General features: G+C 37.6%; 1 protein-coding gene across 1 annotated transcript in view; it reads right to left on the bottom strand.

Moving 5' to 3' along the window:
* ME1 (malic enzyme 1) overlaps positions 1-20,887 on the bottom strand; it is a 102,990-nt gene that overhangs the window by 50,700 nt on the left and 31,403 nt on the right. Inside the window, exons 4-6 of the mRNA XM_053460081.1 lie at positions 9,658-9,733; positions 8,568-8,729; positions 519-622 (exon numbers count right to left, since the gene is read on the bottom strand). Of these exons, the coding sequence (XP_053316056.1) occupies positions 519-622; positions 8,568-8,729; positions 9,658-9,733 (342 nt within the window). The remainder of the gene's footprint in view (positions 1-518; positions 623-8,567; positions 8,730-9,657; positions 9,734-20,887) is intronic.

Here is a 20,887-nt window from a genome sequence, read left to right as displayed (position 1 = left end):
GTTTTTCTTACAACTGTGATACCTTCCCTGCTACTAAGTACCGTATAAAGCTTAGGGTTAATTGGTGATGCAGGAACAAGATTTTTACTCATTGTGCTGTTAGGTTACTGTGATTAATGATCCGTGAACCAATAATTAATTCTACATGTGCTGATTCAGTTATCGTATTTTCAATTTATTCACACTAATTTTCTATTGTATTCAATATAGATATGCACTCGATTTTTAAGCAATACCATAAGCAGTCACTAAAACTCTCTTACCTCAGAACCAGGACCAGTTGCTTTTAAATAGTCCTTGCTTACCAAAGTCTATGCATTGCAAATTAAGAGACTCTATAGTTCTACATTGCTCTACAGAGCTCTTACCAGTTTATGGACAATAGCCTTATTACACGTACAACTAAAAGTTATTAGATTCATATCCATGCCAATGAGAAAGATGAATTTACAAATGAAAATACCATGTTCTGTTATATAGAATAAGTTTTGTCATAGCAAAATGCTATTCTTCCTTACCTGTCTGTCACAGCTTTCATGAACTCCTCCAACAGATCATCATAAGGTTTTCCTCTAATCCTTTTATGTCTTAATCCAATATATAGGGGATCCCTTAATAAATCCTATTAAAAAATAGAATGAATTGTTCAAATAATGTGTACATTTTGTAAAATTAGCTTCTTCAAATGTTTTACCAATTTTTGCAAGGTTTGACCCACTTTGCCCTGATGTCCACAACAAATACACATAAAAGGCATATCATTGTGGGAATCGCTGGTCATGGTGGGTGGAGCTTAAAGACAACATCAAATCATTGTGTTAAGTAACATTTGTATCAGTTAAAGTACTTGATTACATCATAGATTACATATCATACAAAGAAACCATGGCATATATAGATTTTTGCTCATTCACAATATTTTTTTACTAATTGCATGTGTAGCATCATGGGTTTATATCTTTCAGGAGATTCAAGTCCCCTTCTGTTATGGTTATAAGTAATTAAGTTATGTGATAAACACTAATTGAGAGAAGTTATCAGGATAAGCCACAATGTTACAGATCAATTATGCAGGACATGGGCGCACGTCTACATAGTTCCAGTTTTTAGAAAAGGCCTTATCAAAGAATATTGCTCGAAAATATAATGATTTATTTCATGGGTAGTAATAGAACTGTGTAAGATTAGACTTTTATCAGAAAGAGAGTCATGTGAGGACACACATCGTATTGGTCTTGATCATTCTTTCCTCATTTCTAAAAAAACTGTTTCTGTTTCCATTTGGCTCCTTTGTTTTTATAGATATGTCAAATAATCCCTCTTCCTTATAATCAATAAAAGAAGAGTCCTTTTCTTAAGGATTGAATGGATTTTTGTGAATTGTTTTGTAAAATAGAAAGAGCTCTGAATAGAAACATACAACTTTACGCTGATAACCATCTGGCCAATCTAGTCCACCCATTTTAATCCAATTCATCTTAATTCTGGCTGATGCCTATGAAGGTTTTTCCATTAACTCACAATGAAATCCTGTTGACTGTAGTTGGTTTATTTGTCTGTCCCTGCTAGACCATCATATTAATTCCAATGGATTAAGCAATCAATAAATCTTGACGGAGTCTGCATTTTTGTTGTACACCCAGCTGTGATAATCACAGGCATGATGTTACATTTGCATACAGATAGGAATATTCTCGAGCCAAGCACTGCTAAAAAATTTAATTGATGCCTTAGTATATTATTACATAAATGTTAACTTCATTTTATGCAAGATGTATGGGTTGTCTTGGTGTGGCACTACTCCATGAGAATCTGCTTTAAATAGAGAAAAACCTTCTGTTGAAACATCTAGTGAATCCAACAAAGCAAACCCACAAGTGATTCTCAAAACTGATTCATCATTAGGTAACGTGAATTGTAAACATATACGTTGATATGGCTGAGTAGAACACATCCATGCAGCATGGCTGCTTTTTGTTTCATTTTGATTCTCCTTTTTACTATGACCATGAAGCCCTTTACTCCTGTAAATGTCAAACATTTATTTAACAAGGTTGATGCACTATGAATTTGGTCCACAACTGTTTCCAGTCATCACATGCACCTTATTGCTTATGATAGCTGTATGGTCCCTTTAGATTTTCGTTGGACCCTGTTGCAAGTGCATGGAGAGATTCGTCAGAACACATCTCCATCCACCTCCACTCAGCTTCAGTGCTGGTGAGATTCAAACTCAGGATTCTGATTGATTTCAAGCAGCCAATTGGCAGAATGAATCATCAGATCACACATGAGGATGGCTGCAGTTGGTACACCAGGTTAATGTATTTTGTAATTTATTTTGTTTCTAAAAAATGTATGCTAAAGTACTCACATAATAAGAAGGGATGCCAGGAAAGAAGCATATAGCTGGCTACACAACTGTTACCTTGTTTAATGATACTTTTAAAAAGGCTTGTGGAAGAGGTCAGTGGCCTATTCTTGTATAGGCAACTGGCCCTTATTCTGCACTACCAGGGGCTGAACACCAATGCTGGTTGAAGCGATTAGAGATGCATTTTAATGTCTTTTTCACTACAGAAACCTATGCCTAGCCATCACAACCTCCACGGTATGACTTCCCCTCGCATGTCCTTCTGTGACGAAGCTCCTGGATGTAACATCATGTTCCAGCATAGATCACAAGGAAGAGTCTATCCTTGATGTAGGTCCTGGTGTTTAGGAGAACATCCCTGCAAGCAAGCTCTGGGAGAGGATATCACATATAAACATGTAGAGCTTGTTGTCTACACTGAACAATAAGATAAATACATTATCACACAGCAAACACATATAGCTGGTTTTGCGGAGATGAACAACCGTACCAGTAGGGGCTTGAAAATCTTTAGACCTTGGGTCCCATGAGTCTAGTTATATTTGTACAGTGAGGTCACATAATGTTATTTAAAATAATGTCATTTGATACTATGTAGTCTCTTTTAGTAATTGAGTAATAAGCACAATACACAATAATTTAAAATGTTTTCTCTATTGAAAAATCCCTCCAACTTTTAATTTATTGCAGATTTATCCATATGGCTATATTTAAGCACCTCATGCTGAAATAATCTTTGTTGTGCCAAAAAAATATCCAATGTTGGATGAGGATGATATTTTGCAGACATTTTCTCTTTTGCATTCAGGTTAACAGCATACAGTGATATATAAACATCTGCTAAACACATTATAATCACAGTTAAACAATTTCCTGAGCTAATTGTGTGCTGAAAAATCATGTAGCGACCTTTGGTGACAAGATAATTTATTTAACAGTCACTAACCAAAAATATAAAATGCCCTTAAAATTGGACATAGTTAATACTGATTCAAGAGTACTAGACATAATTTATGCAAAGGAATTCAAGTCAAAAGCCATGTTAACAATAAAAGTCCTTGAATGGTTCTCCAACAAGAACTAGGAGTTAATATTGATGTAGGTTAAGTATTAAAGTTCTTCTGTCAAAAAACTGGTGACACAATGTCTGCCTCTATGTACAAAATGATTAGCACTGGAAAAAGCTGTTCCGCAACTGCTGCACCAGAATAGAAGGGTGATCTAATTTTTTTTAAGAAGTCCGATGAAAAGTCACTTTCACTATTTTTAGATAATAACTCTTTCCCATTATTCTCATTCTCATTATTCTGCATCTGAGATTACCACATAAGATTTTGGACATTGGTGAGAATGCTTGCTCAAATAAGCTTACACTCTTGAGGGAGGTGGACATACATTTCACTAGGAATGAAAGTGCAAATATTTGAGGTGGACCGACCACACAAAGGTATCTCGTTGTAAACATTGTCTGTTAACCCCTAAAGAACTGGACTGCTTTTTGTACCCTTTGTGAGCCTATTTTAACATGTCTCTGGTGTTTTTGTATAATTTTCTTCTCTCATTTACTGTACCCATAAAAATGATTAATTGCTTTTTTCCAGGAAAATGACTTTTAATATCATTATTTTGATCATATCATCTAATTTATTATTTTAAAAAAATTATAGAATATGGTGAAAGACTTAAAAAAAAAAACAACCCATGTTTTCTGACTTTTATTTTATTTTACCCATCTACAAGAACTAATGGAAAAACCTGCATAGATTTGTCCAGAGTTTAGAAATACCCAATTTTTTAAAGTCTGGTCTTCCTGCACACATTATTATTTGGGACATCTTTAAAACCAGCCATTTGAATTTAGCCCCCATCAAACCATATATTTTTGTAAACTAGACACCTCAGGGTATTTCAATTGCTAGTATTTTAACACTTTCCATGCACTAATTTTACCATCAGCCTTGGTCAAAATTTGTGGTAATAATCTTTTGTGTGTTTTGTTTTCACATGCATAGGTTTGTCGGGTTGTTTGGGTGCTTTTAGCCATACTGGAGGTGTGTATTTTAGTTTTCCCAACTTGGAATTTTGACATCTAATCATCCTACGTCCATGTCCTATTTTGACTAGTTCAGTTTACCCCATCAAACCATATATTTTTGAAAACTAGACAATTCAGGGTATTTGAAATGGTGGTATTTTCACACTTTCCATGCACTAATTCTACCATCAGCCTTTGTCGAACTTTGTTAAAAAATTAACCTCTGCCGTACCAGTACTATAATACTGTACTGCACAGCAAGGGAAGGGTTGGTGTGTATCACGCTGTTGCTACAGTAGCACACTGCCACAGTATCAATCTGTCTCTCTCCCCTCAGAACAGTGAGTTAGGAGAGAGACAAAACTTGGTTTTGAAAACATTGATTTTGTCATGTGAGCCCAGTGTCTGGTCACCACACCGACCACATGAGTGGAAATGGGGTCATTGGCTGTTACTGGGACTGCCTCAGCATCAATGCACCGAGCAACAGCAAAAACAGAGTACTAACCGTGTGATGCTGATAACGGTGAAGACTTTTACATTTGATGCCATTACCACCAGGCTTTCCTTGAAGATGCCTGCATCCATCTGAGCATACAACATTACAATTGTACCTATTTTTGTTCTGTGTATAAATCCAATTGATACATTTTTGCACATACAAAGGTAAAAATTTAACTTAAATTAAAGCAACTTAAAAAAGCATTAAGTTTTATCAAACTATTTTGTAATATTTGTAATAGTACACAATTTTATTTCATTGGTCAATTGAAATATGTGCACATAATTGTAAGAGACACTATTCTACAGATGTCAAGGGTTCAAACAGACCATAAACACAAGTCATCCAAATTATTATAAATAGTGTGATGGAGCTTCCTGTGCTAATGCAGAGATATCGAAAAATCTTGGCTTTTGCAGCTATCAAGGCTTAGAGCGTTATACTCAAGTACTAGTTGTCTGTTGGGGTAGACTGTGGAGATCCTGTTGAAAATGATATGGGCAAATACCTTGTGACTTTTCTACTTGAAAATATGCTCCCACAGCTAAGGGTATTTGTAAATAATAACAAATTAATATTTTAGTTAGGCAAAATTATGACAATATCAACAACTGTAAAGGCAATGTTTTCGGGCCCAACAAACACGAATTTGAGTGGCTAACTCATCACACTAGATATGACTTCAGTTGCTTGCTTTTGCATGCTAACACCCTCAAAACATCTAGTATATTGACTCATATACAAGTTGCCAAGATGTCTCTCCCAGTCCTATAAGCAAGATATTTTAGGTACTATTTTGAAAAATAAGTTGGTAACCTTCAAAATATTAGGGATGCTGTACATTGTTTTTATATATTAATTGCTTAAGATTTTTTTTATGAGAAAAAAAACGAATATTCTGTATTTTACTTGGCGGAATGTACTTACTTGTTGCATACATTGGATAAACAATAGGGTGTTTCAAGACAAGAGATTTGGAACACATAACTATATAAATACTTTCAAGATAATCACAAATGTAATAACATGGAGAAAAACGTGAATAATTAACTGTGATACTTTAATTTAAAATATATTAGTAATCTGGAATTTAACTTTATCTGGAGTTTTAAAAAAAGGAAACATATTACATTTTCCTTTATATAGGGGCCAATTTGATCTTTTATTTCGTAATTAGTAGATTTCTATTATATCATATAAATCTTGTAAATACTCCTTGTTAGCGCAAGCCCTCTGAAAATTGATGTGTATTTACTATGTTTTTTCCCAATTTCTCCACACTCTCAAAAGAATTAAAGGTGAAGTACCATGTAAAAAGAAATATTTATCTTTGTGAATTATAAATACTGAAATGTAGCATAGTAATAAAATTGGTTTTGTTTCCTGTTGTTTGAAAGTATTCCCTTTATTTGCAGGCCCATAGGCATCTCCTTTTGGAGTAGAGATCAGTCAGAGAAGATTTCCCTTTAAAGAAACTTGCCAATAGTTCCGGTTGAAGATCACCGCTGATCATCTAAGTGCATACTAGTGATTATTTTCTAAATCTGTTTTCAGCAACCCATGATTCAGTTTGCTTTAACTTGCAAATCAGTAGTTAGTAATGATATTAGAAGGGTCATGGCAGTTTGTTAACCTGGATCTTTTCCTGCAAAACAGGTAGGGAGCTCCCAGTACTTGTCAGCATGCATTTGGCTAGTGATGGAATGCTGGCAAGCCAGAGGAGAACATAATCTGCACAAAACTGGTTGATGGCCCAAAATAGCATGACCTAGCACCTTTTAATCTGGAAATCACCCCCTTTAATTACCACAAATTAAGTCAAATAATTTATTAACTAAATATTAGGTAAATACATGTTATTATTATATATTAGGTAAACACATATTAGGTAAACACATGACATATTACACCGTGTCAACAAAACTGATGCCAAAATGGAGAATTAATGCGTGAAAACCTAAGTACACCCTTACTGCTTCCATGGGAATCAAGCGTTATTACTAATTAAGTAGTAACCAGGTGTTGCTAATTAAATGCCCTTGTGTAATTGATCATCAGCATATGTGGCCACCTCTATAAAAGCCAAAGTTTTAGCAGTTTGCTGATCTGGAGCATTCAAGGGTGTGTTAACACAATGCCAAGAAAGACGACAGCAATGATCTTAGAGAAGCAATTCTTGCAGCCCATCAGTCTTGGAAGAAGTGTAAAGCTATTTCCGCAGTGAGAAAGATTATTCAAAGTGAAAAACATTCAAGGCAGTTGATAATGTTCCCTGGAGTGGAGGTCCCAGTAAATTCACCCCAAGGTCAGACCATGCAATGCTCAGGGTAACAAGAGTTACATCTCTCCAGGCCTCAGGTAGCATGTTAAATGTTAACGTTTTTGACAATACAAGAAAGCCTCTTCTCTCTAAAAAGAACTCTGCAGCACGGCTTAGGTTTGCAAACTTGCATCTGAACACACCACAAGACCTCTAGAACAATTTCCTTCCGACAGACAACACCAAAGTGGAGATGTTCGGCCCTTGTGCTATAGTGCCACGTTAGGCCACAACCAAACATAGCATATCAGCACAAACACCTCATATCAGCTGTCAAGCACGGTGCTTAAGGGGTTAAAATTGCTTATCTGCTTATCTGCTTATTTTGCAGTCACAGCACCTGGGAATCTTGCAGTCATTGAGTCTACCATGAATTCCTCTGTTTACCAAAGTATTCTAGAGTCAAATGGGAGGCCATCTGTTCTACAGCTAAAGCTTGTTGGTCATCCAACAGGATAATTATTCAGCAAATCTACAACAGATTGGCTGAAAAGGACAAGAATTAAGGTGTTGCAATGACCCAATCAAACTCCAGACATCAACCCCACTGAAATACTGTACTAGGACCTTAAGAGAGTTGTGCATAGACAAATTCCCACAAACCTCACTGAACTGGAGCAACAGTAAAAAGAAAAGTTGGCGAAAATTCCTCCACTGCGATGTGAGAGACTGATAAAGTTATTGCTGCTAAAAGTGGCTTTACAAGCTATTGAATCATAAGTTATACTTAGTTTTTCACAGATGGCACTAAAAAATCTCAAATAATAAGTTAGCCGAATACTGAACATTTGTTCCCAAAGTCTTTTTCCATTACAGAACTACTTTATTACCCACAGAAGTTGTGGTTTCTTTTGCATTTTTGTAAGAGGACTCACTATTGGGTAAGCACAGACTGTTTACATATTTTGGAATAATAATATATTGTCAATCTGTAACAGAGTGGGAACAAAACCAGATATTGTTTTTTGTTTTTTGGTGTACTTCTCTGCTAAATATGTGGGCCAGCAATACCTCCAAATAATGTGATTAGGTGATGGTTGCCATATTGGGCAAACTGGCTCTCCAGTGCACCATTGCTCCATGAGCCAGTTGAGGAGATGAGAGATCTGTAATTTGCCCATATACACTATGATTGCACAATATTCACTATGGAACACTGTACCTAACCAGCATGGCCTTCACAGTGAACTTACTCTGGTAGGAGAACTAATCATTGAGAAAATTGATTATTTAAGTACAGGTAATGCATAAATGGATCTGGTAAATGTAGTGAAGAGAGGGAAAGAGCTAAGAACATTTATTTTCTGTGTGCTATTAGCACATGCATATCAGGTACCTGATTATCAGTGCCCACATCCAGCATGACAGGCAGACACTCCTGGGGCTTTACTCCTCCACATGCTGTGTAAAGTGCCAGTTTACCGACGGGGATGCCCATACCATAACTACCCAGATCTCCAAGACCGAGGATCCTCTCTCCATCTGTCACCACAACCGCCTGGAAAGCAAAAACAGGGTTTATGAAATTGCTTTGCACTGCTATTATGTGTGGCCTATGCAGGCATTTGCTATAGGGATAACAACAATACATATGTGTTTAGCTACACTCTCAGGGTACAGCAAAGAAACTGGAATTCCCATAGCAGTTTAATATAAGTGTTACTGTGAATAGTATTGTGTGTATGTTCCAAATCCCAAATCAGACATCAATCCCGCTATTTACAACACTTGTTGTAGCATATTATGCCAAATTGTCATCTCCAGCCCTAGGCATTTTCAGGTTTCTTTGGGCTATGTGAGAGCTTTTTCATCTGGTATAGTATGGAAATGTCTCAACAATGAAATTTGGACAGTAAAGGAGTTTTAAAAATGACCTATGTAACTAATGTACAGTATATGAGCAATTTTGTGCACTGTTGAGGGGGTTCTAAAGTGCAGTTCTTGAAAGTGACACTTTATAGGGCTCAAAATAAAATTAAAACTTATATTTTATATATTGTATTATAACTATATTAGTCAAAGCTAATACATAGATGATTATATAATTTAACTAAAAGAACACTGCCATTTTCTCTAAGGCCTTGGCTATTGACGTGTTTTGTGCATGAATGGGTGGATGGCCACAATGCTCTAAGTGGTGCTACTGATTACAACGTGTTCACATGTACTGCTGTCTGGGACGGCTCATAGTGCATTATGGCTGTGATTCATACCTGGCTGCTAAAGGGGACAAATTCAGCCAAATACAGCAAGAGCAGGCAAGTAGATGAAGAACATTCATTAACACATATTTAACATGTCTAGTTAGTGTGCAGAGCTTAAGCACTGCTTTCAAATGCATGCATGCATATATCAGTAAATCCCACAAATGTATGGTTGAAAAATTAAACTGAAAATAAGTAGTAACAGTACTAAACAGACACTACCTTAATATTATTCTCCGGCCATGACTTCATCAATGTGGAAATATGACCACGATCATGGATTGTAATGAAGAGGCCTCTGTAAGAAGCAAATGAGAAAAGGACCATAAATATTGTTTATATACAGAAAGTGCACATCTGAAAAATACATTTGCTGGCGAGATCTGCGGCTTACGTCTTCGTTTGTTCCTATATATGTATTACCTAAAAGTATTGTCTTGTGTCCAAGACATGCAAATACGGTACTATAGAAGTACCTTCCAAAAAGTACAAATCAGTTGAACATAGGCAAATAATTTATTAAATGATTTGTAAATTGAGAGAAAAAATATAACATTTCAGGGCCCTTGCAATTTTGGAAGGTTTTCAGTAAAAGAAATAAACAGTTAATTATTTTGAATTAATACCTTTTACATTATGTAGAATGAATATTGCCAAAGATAACAGATGAGTCATCTTTTTTAGGGGAGAATAAAGAATAGTTATTCATTCTTTTAGCTCAATCAGCCATTGATTTATCTATCACACTGTTGTTAGCTGGATCATGAAGACGTTGGCTAAAATTTCTATGGAAGTTTTAGGTAACTTTAAACAGTAATAGCCAGGCCCGGACTGGCCATCGGGCACACCGGGCATTTGCCCGGTGGGCCGGGCCACGGCAGGGCCGCATTGACTTTAGGGGCTGATGGAGCTGCAGCTCCAGGCCCCTAACCTACCTACGGCCGCAGTAACGCAGGGCATAAGGGGCACCTGCCCCTTAAGCCCGCCGCAACTGCGACCGGGTCCGCCACTCTAAGGGGCCGGGAAGTCCCCACCAAGGCCGGCCTTACGGGTCTGCGGCCGCACAGGGTTTAAATTAAAACATCGGGTTTTTTTTTTTAACTTTATTTAACATCCTCCATGTTAAATAAAGTTTTTTTTAACTTTATTTAACATGGAGGATGTTAAATAAAGTTGAAAAAAAAACCCCCGATGTTTTAATTTAAGCCCTGTGCGGCCGCAGACCCCTAAGGCCGGCCCTGGTGGGGGCTTCCCGGCCTCTTAGAGCAGGGCGCCACACTCCAGGGGGCGCGACGTGGGGGGGGGCGGTCCGCACCGGGTGCCGCTCATCAGGGGCTGCCAACTTGCGGCACCCGGCACTCCTCCAGAGACGGACAGTAATGTCCGCCGCTGGAGGAGCAGGCTCGCAAGGGAGCGGTATCGGAGGTCTTTAACAGACCTCCGGTTCCCTTGAGTGATTTTAAGCCGGGTTCAACCCGGCTTAAAATCACTCAAGGGACCCGGAGGTCTGTTAAAGACCTCCGATACCGGTCCCTTGTGATCTGCGCGACAACAGCTGTTGTGCGCCGGGGTTTGCTGTCAGATCCCGGGGCACAACACTGAAGCCGCGCCCACCGACCCGGTGACCCGGAAGAAGACAGAGAAGACAGAAGAACTGAAGAAGAGGAGCGAAGAGGAGGAAAAGGAGCTGTAAGGAGAAAAGAGGAAAGGTAGGAAAACATTCAGTGAGAGTGGATTGGTGTATATATGTGTGGATTGGTGTATATATGTGTGGATTGGTGTATATATGTGTGGATTGGTGTATATATGTGTGGATTGGTATATATGTGTGGTTTGGTATATATGTGTGGATTAGTATATATGTGTTGATTAGTATATATGTGTGGATTAGTGTATATATGTGTGGATTAGTGTATATATGTGTGGATTGGTATATATGTGTGGATTGGTATACGTGTGGATTGGTATACGTGTGGATTGGTATATGTGTGAGGATTGATGTGTGTGTGGATTGGTATACGTGTGGATTGGTATGTGTGTGGATTGGTATACGTGTGGATTGGTATATATGTGTGGATTGGTATAGGTGTGGATTGGTATGTGTGTGGATTAGTGGATTGGTGTATACGTGTGGATTGGTATATATGTGTGGATTGGTATATATGTGTGGATTGGTAAGTGCGTGAGAGTGATGGGTGTTATGCTGTACCATTTCCAATGTCTTTTTCATGATCTAATTATGCTCTAAAAGTACATCATAACTCCCATCACTCTATACTGTTCCATACAGTGGCAGAGCTGGGAGGCAGAGGCCTTGCACCCCCACCACAGGACTCCTGAAAGGTAAGTGAACTTTAAAGAGGGAGAGGGTAGATAGTTAGGAGGGGGTAGTTGCGGCAGGCTTAAGGGGCTCTGCGTTAATGCGGCCATATAGGACCAGTCAGTCCAGTCCTGACTGGACCTATTTTAAGGTGGGGGCCTGGAGCTGCAGCTCCATCAGCCCCTAAGTCAATCCTGCCCTGGCACAGGCGCGGTCGCTGTTGCTGCTTGCTCCGGCAACAAGGTAAGTAGGGTGAGGGAGGGGGGTGCAGTGAGAAGGGGCAGAGGGGAGTTAGATAGTGAGAAAGGGGGAGAGGGGATAGATAGAGGCGGTACATATTGAGAAGTGGGGAAGGAGGTTACATAGTGAAAAGGGGGAACATAGTGAGAACGGGCAGATAAGATGAAGAGAGGGGCTAGTGTGAATGCGTATGAGAATGAATGAATAAATGTGTGGATGAATTGTGTGAATGCGTATGACAATGAATTCATGTGAGGATGAATTGCTTGAATGATTTGTGAGACTGCATTAATGAATGTGTTAATGATTTGTGTGAATGATTTAATGCAAAGATGGTACGGGTGGGCTTTAACAATAAATAAATAAATAAATAAATATGGGCTGCTCAGGCTTAAATGCCCGGGCCTATTTTTTGTCCCAGTCCGGGCCTGGTAATAGCCATTTGTTTAAACATTGGTATATTTCCTTCAATTATGCTTTTCATTCCATGTTTGTTTTGCCCATAGCTATATCCCACCACCTGTAAGTCAACACTGCCATGTGTACTGTGCCTGCTCAATTTTATCTTTTTAAATAACCCCCATTGGGCCATCTTCCATATTCTTTTTTTGATCAAATATCAACCCATTTCCTGTGGCTCCTATGTATTTGTATTATTAACAGCCACAAGTCCTTGATTATGCCTTTTTTCCTTGGCTGTATCCAGTCCTATTACATTTTTCTGTGATTTACACAATTTGCCGTTGATGACGTCTCCTCAATTTTACGCTCTGACGAGTAGCAATTCTCTTTTAGTAAGATTATACTGTAGTTTCTTGTTCTACACATCTGGCGAATGAACAGTAGATGGTTTTTACTGATTATGCTCAATTAACCAATTATACTTCTGTGTGGGATTCATATATTTTGTATTAATTTTACTCAGTGGCATTGATGATGCCTGCTTAACATAATAGCCCCCTCATACTGCAGAACTGGCCATCAAGACCACTGCGTTAAATGGATTTTGTAAAAGCATTTCTGTAATTACCATATTCTTAAATACCTAATGGTATTTTGCCAGCGAGGCAAGATGTTTTGTAACTTTCTCACATACAATATTGCTGGTATTATAATGATAACAATACAGCATTACAGAGAATTTCCACATATTATGTAATCATGTTCTAATGTGATATGGACAATCGGCGATTTTACAACAATTATTATACTTAAATATTTATGATGCTAAAGCATGATGGTTCTTTATTTTTAACTGTAATTATTTGATTAAACAAGGTATATGTCACGCACAGCGAGGTAGGAGACGGAGGTGCAGGTAGGACACAAGGCACGGATAAGTGCAAGGTCAGGTTCAAGCCGAGGTCGGGGTACCAGAGATCACGAAATACGAATGACAAGCCGAGGTCAGGAGAAACGAATGACAAGCCGAGGTCAGGAGAAACGAATAACAAGCCGGGGTCAATAAAAGGAAACACGAACCAGAACGCGCACTGAGGAGTAACACTATAGGAATAGGTACGACCATCAGAGGGCAAGGTCTGAATGTCCACTGGGAGTTTATAAAGGAAGAGGAAGTGACTAGGCACCAATTGGAGCAATTGGCGCCAAAATTTGAACAGGCTGATGTCACTTCCTGTTTGGTGGAATCCGGCAGCCATCTTGAGTTTGGCTAGACCTTAGTCTAGTATAGGTGCCTGCGGTTCTGGGTCCAACCACCAGAGGGCGTGCGGAGGTAGATGGAGGTCTCCCTCTCCTCCGTGGAGCCAGCTGTGGCTGGAGACTAGCAGCAGGTGGTCTCCCTCTCCTTCGTACCAGCGGCCGCTGATCCAGGTTGGTGACAGTATATTAGGCTTTTAAAAGTAAAATATAATACCTATTTTTTATTTTTCATCCAAATATGTATTTTTAGTGATTCTAAATTCAGATATTTTACCCAAGGTGTTGTCACCAGAACTGAGGTTTACACTTCATTTGGATTCATGTGACTACTTATTTCAACTTTAGTAAAGTAGTCAAGATGATGTTGTGATTAGGTAAGTTTATTTTTTGCAACTGTTTAAATTTGCCTTGGAAAGTCATCCAACGTGACTGCCCTGGAACTTTAGTGAATAACCCCTAGATTGGTACATAAGTGTTGCTTTTTCAACTCATTGGTTTATCTATATGTTATGGAGGGACAATTGAGCAACTTAAGATGCTATACCCATACAGCTTATGTTAAGTGGGTGTAATGATTTTGTAAAAATATACCGTATATAAAGAACTGACTCGTTAATATAAAAAAATATATAAGATTTGACTGTGCACATCTTTTTCGATTTCTACCAACGCCAGCTTGGAGGAATGTTGATCTGTAATTATCAAGCTGCAGGGCAACACGAGCCAGGTACAAAAAAAAGTCTCATATAAACATTATAGACATTTAATATCTTGCCAACTCTTAAGATTAAACATTCCAGAGGGTCTGCTTTGAAAATGTCATTGAATTCATCACTTCTACTCGGAAAGTAGCTGGCTGATGTACAAAGTTTATATTGCAATGGGAGAATGCAAAGCAAAAGGGAATAAGAGTATATACAGTGCATAAAGTATATATGTAATAAAATAATTAAACAATAACTCTACAGTATTTAGAATTACCATAACAAAAATTTGGACTTAAAGAAACAAATTATGGGGAACAGCCCTGATTGAAGGAGCTTACAATTCACTTATGTTAGGAAGTTATTAAGTAGTATTTCTTATTTGCAAGTAGATGAAATCTGTTTGAGGAGTACTGGTGCAGAGAAGAGGAATTAAAACAAGTGGAGGGGCATACTGAGGATTACCGGGATAATAGGGAAGCTGATGTTGCTGTTCCCTGCAGTTTAACTCCAGTATTACTCCTGTCGTAGTCCACTTAAAAAGAGCACACTTGGGATAAGTGGATAGGGCACAAAGGGCAAGGGCTACAATGGGGCGGAGCCAAGTGGGCGACTACCTGAGGTTTTGCCTAAGGTATCAGTAATCCTTGCACCAGCTCTGTTTCTGATCCCCTTATATCAAGCTTTCATCTTGTGTTTAAGCTTGTTATGTAATGCTTGCAAATAGCTGCAAGAATATCATATTAAGGTCCAAGTTAACACGTTTTTAACTTGTTTTGCAAACTTATCTGTCTATGTGACTTATCTGTCATGTTCTATATCACTTAATTTTGCCCTGACGAAAGCCTTTTATGGCCGAAACTTTGGTAGGATAAACAAAACTTTCAACACTACATGACTTTTGTCAGGAAAATAAACGATTTTCAGTTTACATTTGCAGTTTTGTGTAATTAAAAGGACCTGGAGATCTTTGATAATTAAAATACCAAATTAAAACAGCTGATGAGAATATTTACTGTCAAACTAAACTGCACTCACCACAATGTCAAGAGAATAAAAACATATCTGTTAGTCACAGAATGCCCTGCTTGAGAAATGCTTAGCATTTTCATGTGAACAGAAGTTCAAGCTTTTCTCATAGCCTTGTATTTTTTCGTAATTGAGCAAAATATTAAAGTGTGTACAGTAAATGTAAAAATTCTTACCCAGAGGTTGCCAGTAATAACAAAGTATGAGACTCTGAGATGATTTAATTACGTTTATTTTGCTTTTCTCAAGCATTTCTTCTTACCAGTCTTGCACTACAATAATTACTTTACATATTCACTGCATTTTTTTTAAATAAAACTTTATGTTGCATTTGTGTGCAAGTTTTTTTAATGGCTGCTGCATTACTGGAAAATGGCTAGTAGTAAACTAGTACTATATAATGTTGGCCTTAAAAATAGTGATATCTGTAAATATCACAAGGAAAAAGAGTTTTCAGAACTAGAATATTTAGAAAAAAAAGCAGAGTAAGGACAATTATCTTATTTGCCAAAATCAAAAGCTACAAATTCACTTAGACGGGACTAATTCTGTATAAAAATAGACTTTTTGGCATTATTAAATTGACGTAAGACCTTCTTTTCTTGAATATTAAAAACTTTTGCTTTCAACTTCATTCAAATGGTGTGTATGGCTCCCATTAGTACTTTTAATTTTTAACAGTTCAGGCATAAATACTGGATTTCATCTTTTGGATTTTAAAAAAAAATGGATGAAGGAAATATTTTGGCATTAATGTTACTAGTGTTCCTTCTGCTGCCACTGAATATTTTCTGCAAGCTAGTCTCCGTTTCCAAAAAAGCCGAATGTGTATCTCGTTCCAAGAGGTATAAACTGTTCAAGTGGAATCTGAGCTATCCGTTGTGTTCATGATTCTACTTTGTACGGAAAAGCAATAGTGTTACTAAACACTAAGAAAACTAAGAAGTATTGATGAGTATTGATGGGGCCGACTGGTGATTTTGAGACCCCAGTCGGAGATCATGCATGACTAAAATAGCAAAAGTAAATATTAAGCGTTTAATTTTTGTAAATATGTAAACATTTGACCATAATGACCGATCGGGACCGCAGATTTTAACAGCTGTATCAGAGTAGACCAGTATATGTTTGTAACAAAGAAAGCCTACCTCATGTATAAGAGGGAAGTGGTGGGAAGAATGTCCACATCTATATGTCAAACCTTTGCGTGCAAATATATTTAAGATGCAATACCCTTTGGACTGATGTATTTACTTCTGTGCCTGGTGGGGTACGGAACATCACCGAACAAACTTAATTTGCGGATTTAAAAATAGCGGGAATGCCCATGCTCTGTTGTAATTGAGCACATTGGTGGAAAGCCAGAGACCGTCATTTTGAAAGAATCTATCGATCGTCAAAGAAAAAAACTGATACTAATAGGCCATTACAAAAACATCTGAAATACAATGAAAAGTAACTATTTCTAACACCAGAGTTAACAAAAAGAAAAAAAAAATCCACAGATTTAGCATATTTGCCTAGTATTATATTTCATGTTTTAATTGTTTAATCTTCTTTGTTATTCTCTGCTGCTTCTGATTGTTAAAATATAAATAAATAAATCACGCAATAAGCTTACTGAGAAACCCCAGAGCAGACAGGCATGTTCCCACAACCCATATTTGCGGCAATGGTGTACAGAGGCCAATAGCCGTGTCAAACGTTTCCCATACATATTACTATTAATTGTTTGAATAGGGAATGATAATGGTAGCATCTGTAGTTACAAATAGAAGACTCTTTCAGGTTTAACCCCTTTGTAACCAATGACATACCTGGTGTATTAATGGTAACAAAAACAGTCACACATCGCTGTGATCGGGGGATCACTGCTGTAGCTAACCGCTCCACGATCGGAGTGATCAGCGTATAGCAGACCGTGTGCACCTCCACGGATGCAGTCATATACAAAGGTACTGAATGTAAGTGCTGCCTTTGTCTGGTTTTGTCTCTCTCCATTCCGCTGGAGAGAGACAGAAAAAAGGAAGGAGACCTCGGAAGTCACAAGACCTCGGTTTTTAAATATATTGTTTTAATTTATCTTAAGGGCTACATTTTTATATATAAGTTTAAGGCATAGTGGGTGGTGAGTTTGTGCATTCTAATTTGAACATATTTTAATTTTAACAACATTTTCGAATTTTGTTAATTTGTATGTATATCTGAAAACGAGTAGGGACCCAAGAAACAATCAACATGAAGCAGATAGCTCTTTTCTTGGTTTTTTTTTGTTCACTCTCTTACTCAGGCTCTCTCACACCCTCTCGCCCTCTCTCTCCGTGTCTCTCTACCTTCTCCGCTAACTGCTTCCGTATCATCGTCTCCTTTTCTGCAGCTCTGCTTTTTGTTTTGCTTCTTCTTGTTCTTCACTTTTTCTGTCTCCTTTTTATGATCTGCTCCCCCAGGCCACCTGGAGTTCTTCTACAATAGGGCAGAGCCCTGGCACACACTCTCTACCCTGACTGGAGGCTCCCCATGGCTTCATCCTTTTGCAGAAGTATTCCAAGAGGTCAGAATAATGCAAACAAATTCACAGAGAAAGAGGGGTTCAGAAACCTTTCTAACATAGAATATCATGGCAGATCCTCACAGTATAATGATGTTCAAACCACAACAATAATCTCACCGCTAATACCTCCTAAGTGTCCACCTCCTCATTGAAACACTGACAAAGTTAATTGCTACCCCTAGTCAATTCCAAACAATGCACATTCATGGCTTTACTCCATATTTTATTACCTAGTCTACATACAATACCCGATATGCTTTATATGTGCTGATTAGCATGTCATGTATGTATATTCTGGGGAAAAAGTTCTTTAGTTATACTCATGAATACACATTAAGAATAATAATATTTATCTAAATGCATGGCGAGTAAATGAAAATGTAATTGCTTGTTTTTAATATATACAACCACAGATACCAAATTGTCTACGTATTGAAATATTTCTTACATTTTTAACATCCCAACCCTAAATTACCTATTAAAATATGCATAAGCCGTCATTATAAATTTGCCAGAAACGCCATAAACCAGAATTATGTACTGAACTGAAATAGTCAGATGACTAATTGTAAATGTGTAATGCTGGAAAAGACGATTCATTTAGTGTTCTATGGGAAAATGGACTAACCATTCTAGAATACTCCATGCCAGTTCCTGTAGCACGTTTCATGTATTGAAACTGCATAGCTACTCTTCCTTGCTAAGGGACTTACAAAAATATACATTGCGACAGTGGGCTAGATGCACATATCCTAAGACTTTCATAATTAACAAACATGTCATTATTTTAGAATCCTCACAGGGTTTTATAAACTACAGACAATATGGTAGTCTGTAGGTTACAGGCTATATGTTGTGCTGCAGCCTCTAGGACAACTCTTTATTCTGCAAGTGAAAGTGGAGTTTGGTCCTGCTGACTCCTCACTGATCTACTCCAATATTAAGCTTGATATGGAACTGTCCAGGGAAGTCCCCAAGTATGGGCATGGGATGAGGAAGGTAGGGGTATAACCATAACTAAAGGATGTTGACAGAATGAAGTTTGTCCATGAACGAGAGGGCCGTAGAAATGAAAGGGTACAATCTTGTTGAAAATAACATTGGCATGAGCGAAGGGAAACTTCTCATATGTACTGACCTAGAGACCTCACCATCTCTCTCCATATGGGATACCTATGGGCAGGTTGGATATTTCAAGGAGCCACTCTCCCCTCTCGAGACCATCAGGTAGATATGAAAACCTGTCATTCAACAAGCCCCAAAGGAACACCTCTTGGGGTTACATATCTGAATTCATTAGATTTTATGGTATGCTTGATGCTATATTATTGCAAGTAATCATCCAAAGAGGTATATTATTTTGATGATATCATTAATTCCATTTATGTAACTAAAAAAACAAACCTTTAGCTACAACATTATCAACTAAAAACTGGAAAACATGCTTATATATACCCCTCAAAGAAGTCCACATTAAGCTAATGCTTCCCTGAAAATGTTTAAAATGTGGTCATCAAAACTACTCTACTCCATTCAAATGAACTTTCTGTTTCAATGACCTTCGATGAGGCTCATGATTAAATTCTATATTTTACTGTTGAAAAAAAGAATGTTACTCTGGTTTGAAAACTTACAAAACATGGTTCAAATTGGAAAAGTCAATGAGTGCTTCCATGAAAGAAAGGGATTTTCATCGAGAGAGAGAGAGAGAGAGAGAGAGAGAGAGAGAGAGAGAGAGAGAGAGAGAGAGAGAGAGAGAGAGAGAGAGAGAGAGAGAGAGAGAGAGAGAGAGAGAGAGAGAATATGATTGCCGGGTGGGAAACTGATGGGGCAGAGTGTGGGTGGGTGCAGGGCATTTTATTAAATATTTTTTTTATCCGATTAATCGATTAATCGAAAAAATAATCGGCCGATTAATCGATTATTAAAATAATCGTTAGTTGCAGCCCTAGTTACAACACGTGTCATTGGAAACAATAACAATAAAGAACTGTATGATATTTTTTTTCTTTCTATGAATTGAAAAGATTTTATGAATCAGTGTGTTTTGTTCCTAACAAAAACCGAATACAATCTCTAGATCTTTATCGCATATTCTTGGTGTGGCCCCAAATCAGATGGTGCCAAAATACAGAAATAAAACTGTCAAAGTTTGTGTAATTGGGTCATTGACAATTGTAGCCAACACTGTTCAAGGAATGGCACTAAGGGTTAACCTGGTAGGTGTGTACTATGTATTTTTAAAGGGACCTTAGGAAAAGTGTTTTTTTATTTTTTATTTTGCCTCAAAGTACTTTTTGTTGACGCATACAAACTTTCTTTCGATTTTTTTTTTTTAACATTCCACGCTTGTTTTTTTTATCTTAATAATTGATTATCCAGATATACCCCTTTCATGTTGTTTGCATTAGGAAAATAACTTAAATACAAATTTAGGGTGATTTATTATTAATGATCAAAAAGATTAACTCTCAAATGAACCCATTCATTTGAGGGAAAACCAACACTTCGCTGATTCCTATGTTTCTATGTGTCTATTGATAGGACACTATATAGTTTGCTGCCGGGTTTCCAGCTGTGAGGAAAAAAACTGGCCTGATATTAACTTAGGCTCTAGAGACAAAAAGAAAACACAGAAAAAATTAGCTCAAAGAGATGCACAATTTACCAAATACATGCCCCTGGTTAGCAAGCATACCACAGAAAAGGAAAGCATTATTTTTCTGAGGCCATGCTAAATCAGGATACTAAGAGAACAGTAAACAGAGGAGCTACTAGACTGCTAATATACTAGACTGCTAATATACTAGACTGCTAATATACTAGACTGCTAATATGCATATTTTAACTCTTCTTACAAGACATGGAAATTGAAGCCCGGTTTAACCCCTTCTGAGACAACCATGTGTATGTGGTTGGCAAAACTAAGGGGAAAACATTTGTAAT

The sequence above is a fragment of the Spea bombifrons genome, chromosome 3, assembly GCF_027358695.1.
Source record: "Spea bombifrons isolate aSpeBom1 chromosome 3, aSpeBom1.2.pri, whole genome shotgun sequence".
Classification (NCBI taxonomy): Eukaryota; Metazoa; Chordata; class Amphibia; order Anura; family Pelobatidae; genus Spea; species Spea bombifrons.
This window is presented reverse-complemented; position numbering and strand designations above follow the sequence as displayed.